At 39.2% G+C, this 14,301-nt stretch overlaps 1 protein-coding gene across 3 annotated transcripts in view; it reads right to left on the bottom strand.

Moving 5' to 3' along the window:
- CEMIP2 (cell migration inducing hyaluronidase 2) overlaps positions 1-14,301 on the bottom strand; it is a 78,533-nt gene that overhangs the window by 31,957 nt on the left and 32,275 nt on the right. For all 3 annotated transcript variants that reach the window (XM_041744083.1, XM_041744082.1, XM_041744084.1), the window contains exons 6-12: positions 11,261-11,449; positions 9,381-9,550; positions 7,678-7,887; positions 7,171-7,376; positions 6,953-7,022; positions 3,245-3,373; positions 1,880-1,968 (exon numbers count right to left, since the gene is read on the bottom strand). In XM_041744083.1, the coding sequence (XP_041600017.1) occupies positions 1,880-1,968; positions 3,245-3,373; positions 6,953-7,022; positions 7,171-7,376; positions 7,678-7,887; positions 9,381-9,550; positions 11,261-11,449 (1,063 nt within the window). The remainder of the gene's footprint in view (positions 1-1,879; positions 1,969-3,244; positions 3,374-6,952; positions 7,023-7,170; positions 7,377-7,677; positions 7,888-9,380; positions 9,551-11,260; positions 11,450-14,301) is intronic.

Below are 14,301 nucleotides of genomic sequence, written 5' to 3'. Positions count from 1 at the left end.
CTCATGTCTGGACTGCATGAATGCATGTGGGCAAAGTCTACACATTAGTTTATACAAAATTAAATGTATACACCAGCTGCCAAATGTCTTGTTACTCATCTCCTATAATCAGTTCTTTTCAATAACAACTTCCAAATGGACTCTAATTCCCAATATGTATACATTTATAAACTGGCAAGAGGAATAAGAGCAGAGAAAAAATTACCATTATCATAATATATACACATACCCAGTAAAGAACTTCTCAGGCCATTATGGATAAACTGTTTTATTGTCAAGTCTAATTAATTCTGAATTAATTCAGAATTCTAATGAACTCTGAAATACATATTCTCATCCATCCACTCATACACACATACAGAATTTTTTAAGGCAGGGAAGAGAGTCAACTGTGTTGTATTTGAGAATCTTTTTGTTAATACTAGGCCAAGTACACACTATTAATTCTACCAGTTAAAATAACCTCTTAAAGGCAACTGTGTGCTTGCAGCAAAGCTTTCTTTGTTTGCCAGTTCATATGCTCTTCTTGGTTCCTGGTTGGTTGTTATCTCTATGCTCCTTTTTCTTTTTAAGTTTATCCCCTATTGGGACACCTGGATGGCTCAGTGGTTGAGCATCTGCCTTCAGCTCAGGTCGTGATCCTGGGGTCCTGGGATCAAGTCCCACATCAGACTCTCCACAGAGAGCCTGCTTCCCCCTCTGCCTATGTCTCTGCCTTTCTCTGTATATTTCATGAATAAATAAATAAAATCTTTTTTTAAAAAGTTTATCTTCTATTTACCCATTTCATATCTTACTCAGCTATTCGGTATCTAGTAACTTCTGTTTTATTTAAATAATGTCCCTAGTTCCTTGGCTTCTCAAATGCCATCTGATTGTTGCTTTAACATATTTCAGGCTCAACTTGACCTTTAGGAATCCTGGTGAGCAATTTTACTCACTGTACTTTGCCCGGTTTTCTCCTGACCTCATGCCTTATTACTGTGTTGCAAGAATCCTGCCTGGCACTTAAGTGGACTTACCAGCCTACAGTGTGGCTCTTATCTTATTCCCTTGTGAACAACAGGGCCTGGCGTCTTTTCTTAAATGCCTCTTAAATTTAGCACCCTTGCAAAACCAGAAGTTGGTCAGTCAACTTGCAGTATCAGAAAATAATACAAATGCAGTTTCTGCTGAACAGGACTTGAAGTTGCTATCTTTTCCAGAAACTTTTATTTCCATTGGAGACATGTTATTTATTTTGGCTCTTATTTAGCACGTAAGAGAACGTTGTTGAAATGTTCCCCTGTTCGAACCACATCTTGTGGTTATAACAGAGCCCAGCAATGATGGGACTCTGGGACTATAAACAACTGAACCAAAGTAGCTTGTTCATCAAGTTCAAGATTTTTCCTGTGAAATACATTCAATGCAATGTTCCATTCTGACCACTGACAATAAATTCTACATGACTTGGTTTTAAGGAATTACACGAAACATCTTAGTTCGGTTTTTTTGTTGTTTTGTTTTGTTTTGTTTTATGATTAGCTCATTTTTCAATGAACCATGTTCTACTTTGGGGCCAAATGTAGACCCTGTTTTCAACACCTCTCCTTTTTCTTTCTCTTTCTGCATATCTCTCTAACATCAACTGACAACTGGGGTGGCGGAATGGAGAAAACATGGACCTTGGCATCTCAGTAAGATTTATAACAAACCAACCAACCAGCCATAGGATCTAGAACAGCAGAAAAAAAAAATGTTTTTCCAAGAGCTTCCAGCAAACTTTGAAAACTTCAGTTTAAATGTGTTACTGTCAAAGAGAGCACAACGGCTTAACTCAGGAAGTTTTGCTTTAGCAAGATATGGTCAGAGAGTGAGGTAAAAGGATGAGCTCTACCTTGCACTGTTATCCAAACAGAGGTATTCCCTCGGGTCTGCAGCACTAGCGTTGGTCGTTTTGACACCCTTGTCAATAAATAAGCCAGCCTGGAAGATATAATGGACTGAAATGAGTATGAATCCTAAGTTAGATCTACACACACACACACACACACACACACACACACACACATCCAAATGATACTCAACTGGCAGTCAGAGAGACGTGACTGACCTCTACTAGATACAGATTTGGGTAGCATGAGCAACCAAAGCAGAAGGGTCAGGTTGCTGTATTTATGGCTGATCCAAAGATGACAGGTTATTCTCAGAAAATTCCAAGGGCTCTGTTTCCCTTGGCTATAAAATATCATTCTGGAGCGTCAGTCCCAAATTAAACAAGATAAAAACCTAATCATCCACTCATTATTTAGATCTAATATTCTTATAATCAATAGAATAGATTAATACGTGTCCTCATGGTACATTGCATTAAAAGGTAATTAGAATGAAATGTTTTTTATACCACTATAATTAGAAAATTTTGAGGATTTCTACTTTGAAGTGCTAATCTCTCAATAATTGTTAGCCTTAATCAACTACTCGGCTCACAAAAATCATAATTCTAAGGATTTTTATTCTCTCACGTCTTCAAATGATCCTAAGCTTTTCAAATTATAGCACACTTACGTTTTTAAAGGATCCTCTCAGTATCATAAATGGAAAGGATTAATTGAACTTTGATGTGGTTCACATCAGAGTAAAGAATCTGGGCATTGTATCATATAATGAAAAAATCTGGGCATTATATCACATAATGAAAATAAAGTGCCTTCTGAGCACAAAATGAGGCAAATATATTTACCCCTTGAGGGTGAGGATGAATGCTAAATATCATGGAAGCTGGACTTCCTAAGTGGCCTTTGGTTTACTTGATCTGCATCATTTTAAGTTAGGTCAAATATCATAAATAATATTTTGCTACATAATTAGTATTAAATGCCCACGAAGACACTCTATCAGCACTATGACTAAGAAAGGATGCTTCTTAACCCAGAGAAACATATTATTTAATGTACAGATTACTAAAACATAATATTAGTGACTGGAAAGAAAGTGAGAGGGAGGAAGGAACACAGGGATCAAATCCCTCACTACAATTATTCAGATTATATACATGTGTTGGTAGTTATGCCTGTGGTGTATAAAGGTGATACGTACATAATGCTGAATGGGAAGGGTCACGGATCTTTTTTAATTACAAATTCCTTTTTCTGGTGGTAAATGTCACCTAAAACCGACATTTCTCACTTGTGTTTCTCAGCATTCCATCCTTCACCCTGGAAATCATATGAACTGATTTTGTTAAAACCTAGGAACCTACCTTAAAACTTGAATGGACCCTGTTGTTATAAAATATACCCAATGGAGTGAGTTCTGGTTTTGCTAAGAGCTGCAATCCACTGGATTCCCCTGTAGGTTCCTTGTGGAATAAATACCATATTCCAGCATCCTGTCATTAAAAGAGCAAGATCATTAACAGCCTTACTTTATAATGCCACTCTATGAAACATGCTCAATAAACATGCTTCATAAGCAAAGTGAAATCTTTTTAACACTAATTTTTCATTGTTTCAGGTTCAGAGTGGACTATAAAAGCTGTGCACTCACCTAGCACCCTCAAAGCCATTATAATCAGGCTTTTAAAAAAACAAACTTAACTCTGCTTATGGTATTGGATAGAAGTAATTGGCTGACACCAAAACTTATTTTCAAAATATAACTCTCCCATCATCATCTACAAAAGTTATGCAGAATTAGAACCAAACAAGCATGCCTGCCTTCCATGTGACCCGGACAGCACGGCCTTTTAGCAATATGAGTGTTTTTCTGTTTACCTCCAAACCTGATCAATAGATGAGTCATACTCATTAAACAACTATCCACCAACACGCAGAGCTCACTGACTTCTTTCAAACAACTCCAATGCCCTTCCTGTCCCAAGGCAAATTTTTGCCAAAGAGAAAAAAACCACCACACGCATGAATCAGGATGCTGTCTCAGTCTGGATCCTGTCTGTTCAATTTCAGTATTACTGACCTTAACAGGAACAGCACAACAGTTTAAAATTTTCTGACTCTCAAAATGAGATATAATATAATTTTGATAAAAATCAAAATTAGTGGTCTTAAACCCCACAACTGTTTCACTTTACATCTTAATTAAAAACCAGCCCAACTCTAAAAACAACTTCACATGATAGGACTCTGAGTGAATAGGTTGTTCAAACTTAAACATAAGTCCAAAAGTGTGCCATACATTCATATTCGGCAAACATTAGTTTAGTACCCACTCTGTGCCAGATGGACAGTAAGGCTATTCTCAAAGAATTCATGGTCTGATGGGAAATACAGAGACAACTAAAATATATGTATTAGGTATTACATTAATTGTAACACACAAAGTTTTTCTGAGGCATAGAGAGATGAATTGTGGAAAGCGCATACATCCACACACCAAAATGAATGCAGTATTTAACATTTTTCCATGATAAAGGTTGAGAGATGGGTCTTAATAAAACAAACTATCGGGCAGCCCCGGTGACGCAGCGGTTTAGTGCCGCCTGCAGCCCAGGGTGTGATCCTGGAGACCCAGGATCGAGTCCCACGTCGGGCTCCCTGCATGGAGCCTGCTTCCCTCTCTGCCTGTGTCTCTGCCTCTCTTTCACTCTCTCTGAATAAATAAATAAATAAATCTTTTTAAAAATAAATAAATAAATAAAATAAAACAAACCATCTTGAAAAAATGTGTTTGCCACCTATACTCTTTGGGGCACAAAACACAGCACAGATGAAGACAGATGAGGCTCCACAGCACAGCCCTATAAGCTGAGGGTAGGGCGAACCCTCCCAGGATGAAACGGAGTCTGGGGAGGGGGTAGGAGGTGGGGGCAACAGGGGGTAGCAGCTGTTTCCTGTTTAACACTGTGGTGTCAAAACAGGTAAAAGGAGCTTTGTAAAATGCAGTGGAAACGTACAAGAAGAAAGAGTTTGATTTATTTTGGGAGGAAAACCCTTGCCAAAACATGAGTTCTACTGGAACAGTTTTTCTAGAAAGAAAAGAAAGAACTCACAGAATGAAAAGGAAGAAGAACGAATATAAGATGGAAAACGAAAGACATGCTTTCTTCATGTCTCACATGAGCCCCAAGAAGGTTGCTGGCAACCTCACCTCACATTTTTTTTTTTTCATAAACTATTCGCAATGTGCTTTCATCTTCAACCCATGACTTCTGAAACAAGCTGAAAGGAACCTCTGCTTTGGCTGCTCATTTGAAATGTAATGCAGATCAGAAGATGATCCCAGGGTAAAACTGCAAATCAAACCCCGGCCATCTTGGCCCCAAAAGTCATCTCCTAATTAGAAAGTCTCAACACAAACCCAATAGAGGCTCAACAAACATTTGGCCAAAAAATGAATGGACAGAAACCTGAAATGATTAAATGTCTAGATCTCTGGCCTATTTTTTTTTTTTTAAAGATTTTATTTGGGATCCCTGGGTGGCGCAGCGGTTTAGTGCCTGCCTTTGGCCCAGGGCGCGATCCTGGAGACCCGGGATCAAATCCCACGTCAGGTTCCCGGTGCATGGAGCCTGCTTCTCCCTCTGCCTGTGTCTCTGCCTCTCTCTCTCTCCTTGTGTCTCTCATGAATAAATAAATAAAATCTTTTTTTTTAATTTTTTTAAATTTATGATAGTCACACACAGAGAGAGAGACAGAGGCAGAGACACAGGCAGAGGGAGAAGCAGGCTCCATGCAGGGAGCCCAACGTGGGACTCGATCCCGGGTCTCCAGGATCACGCCCTGGGCTGAAGGCGGCACTAAACAGCTGAGCCACCCGGGCTGCCCTCTCTGGCCTGTTAAGTAAAGATTTTGGGCTTTATGTCTTTAAGGAAAATCACAGGTGTGAACTCCACCATTACCCACTGATGCCTGTATTCTGGAAGAAATACTCTCTTCCACTAATCTTTTACTTGGTCCTGGGAAATAATGCTAGGTGTCTCTTTTCTTTTAAAACTTTTAATAGCCAGAATATATAAATATGGATATTTAGGGGTTGCTGCAAAGCTCATATCTCTGTACTATAGTTTTCAGCACTGATATAATCATAATAGTTTAACGTCTTCAAGATTCACTTTTATATGATAAATTAACAGCTTTGAATCACACTCAATTATACATGTAAATCTCCCCAAGCTTCTCCAGGAGACATTTCTGCCATCCCAAAATAGTTCATTTATTCTCTTAAGTTATTCTTGTGTGCATGTCTCTGAAATAATTCAAAGCACCAAGTTAATTTAAGGCACATAGTTGAGTTCAGCTGCTTTACCAAGGAGATGAAGCCCCCAAGTGTGGATGATCCCTGCATTTAACAAAAAGATGTACACTTGACAAGAACGACCGCTGTCATAATGTTCTACAGAACAATCCATTCCCCTAAAGAAAAGCCAAGGTTTTCTTTGTTCACCAAAATTAAAAACTGAAATGATTAGGTACCAGGCCATGCCTGACTTGAATATGAGGAGCCAGAAAGATTGTACATGATCCGCTAAAAACACACTCTGAGGGGATCCCTGGGTGGCTCAGCGGTTTGGCACCTGCCTTTGGTCCAGGGCGCGATCCTGGAGTCCCGGGATCGAGTCCCGGGTCAGGCTCCCGGCATGGAGCCTGCTTCTTCCTCTGCCTGTGTCTCTGGCTCTCTCTCTTTCTCTCTATGTCTATCATGAATAAATAAATAAAATATTTTAAAAAAAAACACACACACTCTGAGAGTATGACAACCCCACACATTAGCCCACCTCTTTTCCCCCACTTGGCATCTGTCTTACCTCACTCATAAACACTAACTGGCATGAAGGACGTAAAAGAAACAAAAGAACCATCTCAACCATATCCTGCTTTCAGTGAAATAAGCAGTAGCAGAAACCACCGCCATCCTGAGTTAGACTGCCACATGTTACATCACGTCCATATAAACCAGAATACTTATAAACAGGAAAACAAAACAGTGGAAAGCATTTAATATTACTTACCTGTGAGCCCGCAGCTGCGTTACTAATCAGGTGATTGTTGGGATGCGCAATCCAGAAAGTTGAAACAGCCCTGCAAGGCATTTTTTAAGGTGATTTAAACATTAGTCATGAAAAAATCCTGCCCACTAAAAAAACCTTCCCCCAAAATGTCTTCTGTCCCCCCAGAGTCAAAGGCCTGGAGCATCACACATGTGCTTTGCTCTGTGCCGGCCACTCACATGCAGTCCGTGGCGGGCACAGGGACGTAATTCCCAAACACTTTGTCTCTCATGGTGGTGCACATGGAATTATTCCTATCGGTGGGAAGCAGGGTGCCGGGTTTGGTCAGGAGCCCCAAATTGTGGAACAAAATATTTCTCTGTTCAACGCCATCTTCCAAAAAGAAACAATGACCCAGCGTGTCGAATCCAATGGTGTCTTTAATCTGCAGAAATACAAGTATATGATGTCATTGGTAATGTGACTGGCAGTGGTTTAAGTGACAAGTACTGTCCAAGTAGCACACATGGGACACACGCAGAAACACTGTCATCGTAACTGAAGGGGCAAAGCTGGGTATCAGGTTTTAACCATCTCTGAATAGAGAAAAACACCAGAATTTTCAGTAAAAGGATGGAGAAAGATGCAGTACAATAGCTCACTTATACCACATTGAGAGGTGGTGACAGCGAAGGAGAGTTAATTGGTCTCAACAATATGCGCTAGCAGACAGAGAGGCTCCGTACCAGCAGGCCATTTGTCCCATGCACGGTGATGCACCGTGAGAAGCTGTGATGAATAGAGAGGCCATCCACGAACGTCGCGGGGCTGTACCCCCCCTTGTAATCCACGTCTCCGCACAGGTGAAAATGAACAGGATACCGCCCCAGCTCCTGCTGACCCATGTGTTTCAATTCCACATAAGAAAGATGGACGGAGGTGAAGTTTTTCCTTATCTATAAGACACGATAACCGAAATCAAACCAACACACTCTGAAATATTCAAGTAGGAAAAAAAAAAATATATATATATACACACACACACACACACACACACATATATATAGATATATATATATATATGTATGTATGTATGTATATAGTTCTAATAGAAAATGTCTAAAGGAGAATATATATTAAAATATTTCTTTTCTGTGGCACCTGGGTGGCTCGGTTAGGCATCTGCCTTCAGCTCAGGTCCTGATCTCTGAGTCCTGAGATGGGAGCCCCTCGTCAGGCTCCCTGCTCAATGGGGAATATGCTTCTTCCTCTCCTTCTGCCCCCTCCACCAAATAAATGATTAAAATCTTAAAAAAAAATAAAAATTTCTTTTCTTTGGCACCTTGCTTTCCTGGATGTCCAGTTACTAATTTAGCAAATGCTTCCTTTTTTTTTCCAAAGTAGTCTCTATGCCCAATGAGACTCGCACTCACGACCCTGAGATCCAGAGTTGCATGTTCTACTGACTGAGCCAGTGAGGCACCCCAGCAAATGCTTCTCAACCTAAGTGAATACTTTAAAGAGCCATAAAAATAGCCTCTAATTAGTAATAAAAGGAAATGTAACCCGGAAGGCTATAGAAATGATTTCTAAAAATAAAAAATAAAAAAAATAAAAATAAAAAAAAAAGAAATGATTTCTATATATGTAAAGTGTTTTTGGTTCATTCAAATATTTTGGTCATTTCCGGTCTTGTCTTGTTCTTTTATTTCTATGAACTCCACCACAGTTTAATAAATAGTTATGTGTAAATCCTCCCTCAATGTTTTCATTAGCACATATTATTTACTTCAGCTCTTTTTAAAAATGTCTCTGTGATCCACAATTTAAACGTTCTATTTTTAAACACTGGATTTTTAATCATACTACTAAAAACAAAGGAATAACACTGACCAACATTTCATTAAACAATATAACAGAAATGCTGCTAGCAACCATAACCTATTCAGTGTACAAAAACTGATTTTAAAAAAACATGTAGCCAAAATGCAGGCCAAAAATCCAACCAGTTAGTACAGTGCAATGCTTCCCATATAGTAACTGCTCAGTAGTTTTATAGAACAAAAAACTGCATACAAAAAATATTTTGACAGATATTTTGGATGTATATATTGTTGCTGCTTACTCTTTCATAATACGAAGTTTTAAAAAGAATCATCGATCTTTTCAGAGACTGCATGAAAGGACACCAAGAGTCTTTGGTTGTAACTGGTTCTTCCCAACATGAACTGATTTAATTCTTCATGGGACAAAATGGTTTAACTACAGGTTGAGGTCAACTAAATGAAGAGATAACTCTTTTAACTATGCAAAATCTCCTCGCTGACATTGAATAGAAAAATAAAATATGATTTCTTTTTAATACCCAGATATAGCTCATTCCAAAACTTGAAAGTTTTCACAAATGTGTATTTAGCAACTAAGGAACTCATTAAATCTTTTTGCCTACCATGACATGTCCCCCAAAGGTATCATAATCAAAGAACTGGCACTGGTTTCCAGCATAGCATGAGTCCTCCATTTCTCCTCGAATTAGAATATTCCGGGTGAGAATTCCAACCTCTGCTCTCATGTCTACACCATCAATGATCTCACCCATGTGCAGGAACTGGGGGGCTTCTGATTGATGTGGGCAAGAGACAAAAATATTTTTAAAAAGAACACATGAAAAATATCACAAAGACAGTCCTTTTCATTCTGCAACTCTAAGATACTATCAAAATTTATCGTCTGCTTCCAATTCCTAATACCTCAGAATCACAGACTATAAGGAAGCAAAGATTTTAAAGATTATTTACTCTAACCACTCACTCAATGTCAAAATTACACAGAGACAGAGAGGTTAATCCTCTCCTGAATGGCACCAATATTCTGGAATCTACCTAAGTATCCTCTCTCTCTCTCTCTCTCTCTCTGGATCCTGTCCATACCATATGCTCTTGTTCTAATCCCAAGGACACATGAAGAACCAAATCCATAGTGAATCCAGAAAAATGGAGGTTTTGTAGATGTTGATAATGAGGTATCCAGTTATTGTTGTTTTTACTTCAAAGCTAAAGTAATATGCATTTAAATATTAACAGTACAAATATTACCATTCTTTCTCTCCTACTTTTTAGTATTAGTATAGTATAGTATATTACTATAGTATTTAGTATTAGTATACATATTAGTATGTATTCTTTTTTAAGTTTCCACCTTTTTTAGATGACTAGAAACACTTTTAATAATAAGCTTTTCTCTGATGTTTTTAATATATAAACTCAGGAAGGAAAAATACAAATAAATCAAGCAGTTAAGATCATGGGAGATTCATTATCATGTAGACTTGTTAACAAGAGTGGGAATTTCCAAACAAAATTAATGCCAGATGGTAACATAGTGGTTTTGGGTTTTGTTTCCTTCTTATGCTCTATATTATCAAGAAGGAAAAGTACCACTCTGAATGAAGCACAGAGATAAAGTGCCAAGTGAGCCAACTGTCCAATTTTTTTTTAAAGCAAAAATTCTTTCCGTTAAACTACAAAGCTCTCAATTACCCATGAGTGTGTGCTATGAAAGTTACTATCAACTCTTTTGTTTTATCAATTTTATATAATTTTGAGTACAGAAGGAAGGGAGACGATGTAATAAATGAAATGCATAATAAATTCCACAAGTCAGGCAACATACAAACGAGCTTTGCCTATTACCTGGCTCAGTTTAAGTACCTGGTAAATACCAGCCATTCTTCCTAAACACACCTTACAGTATGGATCTCACTGCATATTGCTTCCCCTCAAAAAACATATGATTCAAGATTATGATAAAAATGTAGTCTATAAACATACCTTTCTGGTCCTATTTTAAATATTAGTGAGATCTATATATTTGCCAAGGCAGTAGGCACTCAAAAATCATGAGTTTTGTTTTTAAATTACGAAGAAGAAAGATTTCTATTTAAATATCAGAATAAATAAATAAATAAATATCGGTTGGTAATTGGGATTATTATTTGATAGCAAAAATTAGTAAGAAACAAGTTGGATAGGATCTTAGGGGGAAAAAATCCATCTAGTCCATATCTTTTTATTTTGTATTTTTAAAGAAAGCGACAGCACAAAAACACTGATTTGCCTGCTACATATCATTCACAGCAACCCTACTGCTTTACTAACTACTCTTTATCTAACATTCTCTGGGATCTAGTGTTCAAAGCACCCCACTGCTAAGATCTTCAATATCCAGATGATAATGAGGATGTTGATGGTGATGATACTTTGGCCTTGGGGTAGGGAGAGGGGAGGGGGGATAGTCTAGGAATCAAATGGCAAAAAACAAGTCTGATACCTTTGACTTTGACCTGGAAGCGGTTGCACTCAGGACAGGGGAGCAGAGTGAACTCCTCTGCTTGGTACATAGAATAGTCTGTGCTTGCAACCACAATCTGGTCTCCAGGGTTCCAACTACTAACGTCATCCAGCAGATGAAGCTTCACTCCATCCACCACCTCCACCCGGAAACCTGAAAGAGAAACACCTACACCAAAAAGCAAGAAAGAAAATGATGCATTAGTAGGCATTTTCCCCCCTAAAATCAACCTTCTCCCTGACCCACAAATCAAAAGTTAAGACAGATGCAAGCCAGTAGATTTCTAACAGTGTTAACCATGTACCAGTCATTCTGCAGATACTAATGATAAGAAGATGAACATGGACATCCCTGAGCTCCAGGACAGAGAGCCCCAAGTTCCCCTAACCAGACGGGACATGAAATGTCACGTCAACAACTCTCCTTTTATAATTTTGAAGAAGGCTCTCGATTTCCAAATCTCTCACTGTACTTCAACTCAGTGCCATAATACTGGGTGCCTGGGTGGCTCAGTCAGTGAAGCATCTGCTTTGGGCTCAGGTCATGATCCTGGGGTCCTGGGATGGAGCCCCGCACTGGGCTCCCTGCTCAGCAGGGGAGTGGGTTCTCCCTCTCCCTCTGTCCCTCTCCCTGCTCATGATCTCTCTCTCTCTCTCATATTCACTCTCTCAAATAAATAAATAAAATCTTTTAAAAATAAAACTATAGTCCTGCTTCCAAGCCATCCTAAAATGCAGTAATGCCAAACACAGAATAGGTCTGTATTCAGTACTCAGTGCTTCGATCTGATCCAAACAGGATGACAGAACATTAACACACACATACTCTAAAGAATAAAAGTTTGCCAAGGCAAGCTCTTTTCTGTGCCTCTGTTCATGCTTTATTCTTTAGCTACAATGTCCTTCTACTCTTAATTCACCAAGATTCTAACCCCATCTTTTAAAGATCAGGCAAATCCTATTTTTTTTCAGTTGACTTATTTAAATAATTTCTACCCAATGTGGGGCTCAACCTCACGATCCTGAGATCAAGAGCTACACGCTCTACCAATTGAGCCATCCAGGTGCCCCAAGATCAGGCAAATCTTTAAAGACTTCCCCAACATCCTTGCTGGGAGCAACCTCGTTCTCCAGGATTCTCACCCTAGTGTTTCCTCTGGTATTATTCATCCCGTCCAGTGGGAGAGTAGCTCACTTCCTTGAAAGGTACAGTCACAAGGGCAACACAGCACTCTACCTGCATCCTCACTCTATTTCGTTGTGCAAACTCACAGATGTCTGCTGAAGGGATGAGCATTCCCACTACAATCTGCAATGTCACCCAGAGGCCACAGGACAGTGTCCCTGTCCAGCTCTGCTCCTCTCCCAGGATAACTTCAACTCTGCAGTCTGTGCAACCCAGAGACCACTAATCACTGATCTTTCCTAATGCCTCCTTTCGAAACTCAAACCAGGTTCCCAATTAGGCAGACGAAACCTGAAACGTTGATCCAACATCTCCTTCACTTACTCTTTTATGTGCAACCAAGTGTAGTAGAAGCATTTCCTGCTTCTAAAACATCCGTGATATAATCTGTCATAAACCAAAAGCTGACTTAATGCAAATGTATATGGAAGATGCATATGTAGATGGAAGCCACTTCATAGGAGGGTAGAGGAGAAACATCGCATTCCAAAGGTACCCGTGCTTACAACCATCCTTCCAATTAACCGGCACACTACTCGGGGGGTTGCTTTAATATATATTGACACTTAGGGGGGCACCTGGGTGGCTCAGTGGTTGAGCCTCTGCCTTTGGCTCAGGGCGTGATCCCAGGATCCTGGGACTGAGTCCCACATTGGACTCCCCGCAGGGAACCTGCTTCTCCCTCTGCCTGTGTCTCTGCCTCTGTGTGTCTTTCATGATGTGTCTCTGCCTCTGTGTGTCTCTCATGAATAAATAAATAAAATCTTAAAAAAAAAAGAAAAAAAAGATACTGACACTAAGGGTCAATGGCAGGAGGGAAGAGACACATTTCCTCAAGTGAGGGAAACCAAAAAGAGAGAAATTCAGGCAAGGCATGAGGAATACTACAGATATCCTTACAATCCTGAGCTGACTCTCCTGATTTTAAAAACCTACCCTGAGCAAGTCTTGGATTCTGTTCCTTGAGATGCCAACCTATCATGCAGTTGTTTTCACAAAGGACCAAAAAAAAAAAAAAAAAAAAAGTAAAGTAGCTTTCTTTTTTTATATGTTTCTTGCATCCAGATACTAAAGCCTATGATGGGATCTGGTAATACTAATAATGATGACTCTAATAACTACCACTAATAGTTGCTGGAAGTTCACACACATAATCAATAACTTTTCATCAAAACAGCTTTGAGAGACAGAAACCACTGTGCACATAGAGATGAAGAAACCAGAAGTCAAGGAGTGCTGCAAGAACTTCTTCCAGCAAAAAACCGCTGGAAATGGCAGACCCCACAATGGAATGCTAATTTAACTCCAGAGCCCAGTTTCCTCATTTCTTTGTTTTTTCGGCCTTCCCAAGAATCAGAACAGGCAGGTTAAGCACAAAGCTAACCAAGAACTTTAGCAGCCATGACAATCACTGCCCAAATTTCCAAATTTAAAAAAAATACACACACACACACACACACAGACACACACACACACACATACACATATATATATATATATAAAATCTAAAAAATAAATAATTTTTTCAGAGAATTTTTTTTCTTTCTTCTTTTTTTTAAGATTTTATTTATTTATTTGACACACACTGAGAGAAAACACAAGTAGGGGGAGTGGCAGAGAGAGAGGGAGAAGAAGACTCTTTGCTGAGGAGGGAGCCTGATGCAGGACCCGATCCCAGGACCCTGAGATTATGACCTGAGCTGAAGGCAGAGACACTTCCCTGACTGAGCCACCCAGGCACCCACACACACACAGATAATTTTTCAAAAAATGCTTTTTAAAGAAGAGGACTGCTAGATAAAACAGGTTCGACTTCAAAGAACATTAGAATTTGT

Source organism: Vulpes lagopus, chromosome 2 (assembly GCF_018345385.1).
Source record: "Vulpes lagopus strain Blue_001 chromosome 2, ASM1834538v1, whole genome shotgun sequence".
Taxonomy (NCBI): Eukaryota; Metazoa; Chordata; class Mammalia; order Carnivora; family Canidae; genus Vulpes; species Vulpes lagopus.
The sequence above is the reverse complement of the archived record's forward strand: the minus strand, read 5'-3'. Positions and strand labels throughout refer to the sequence as shown.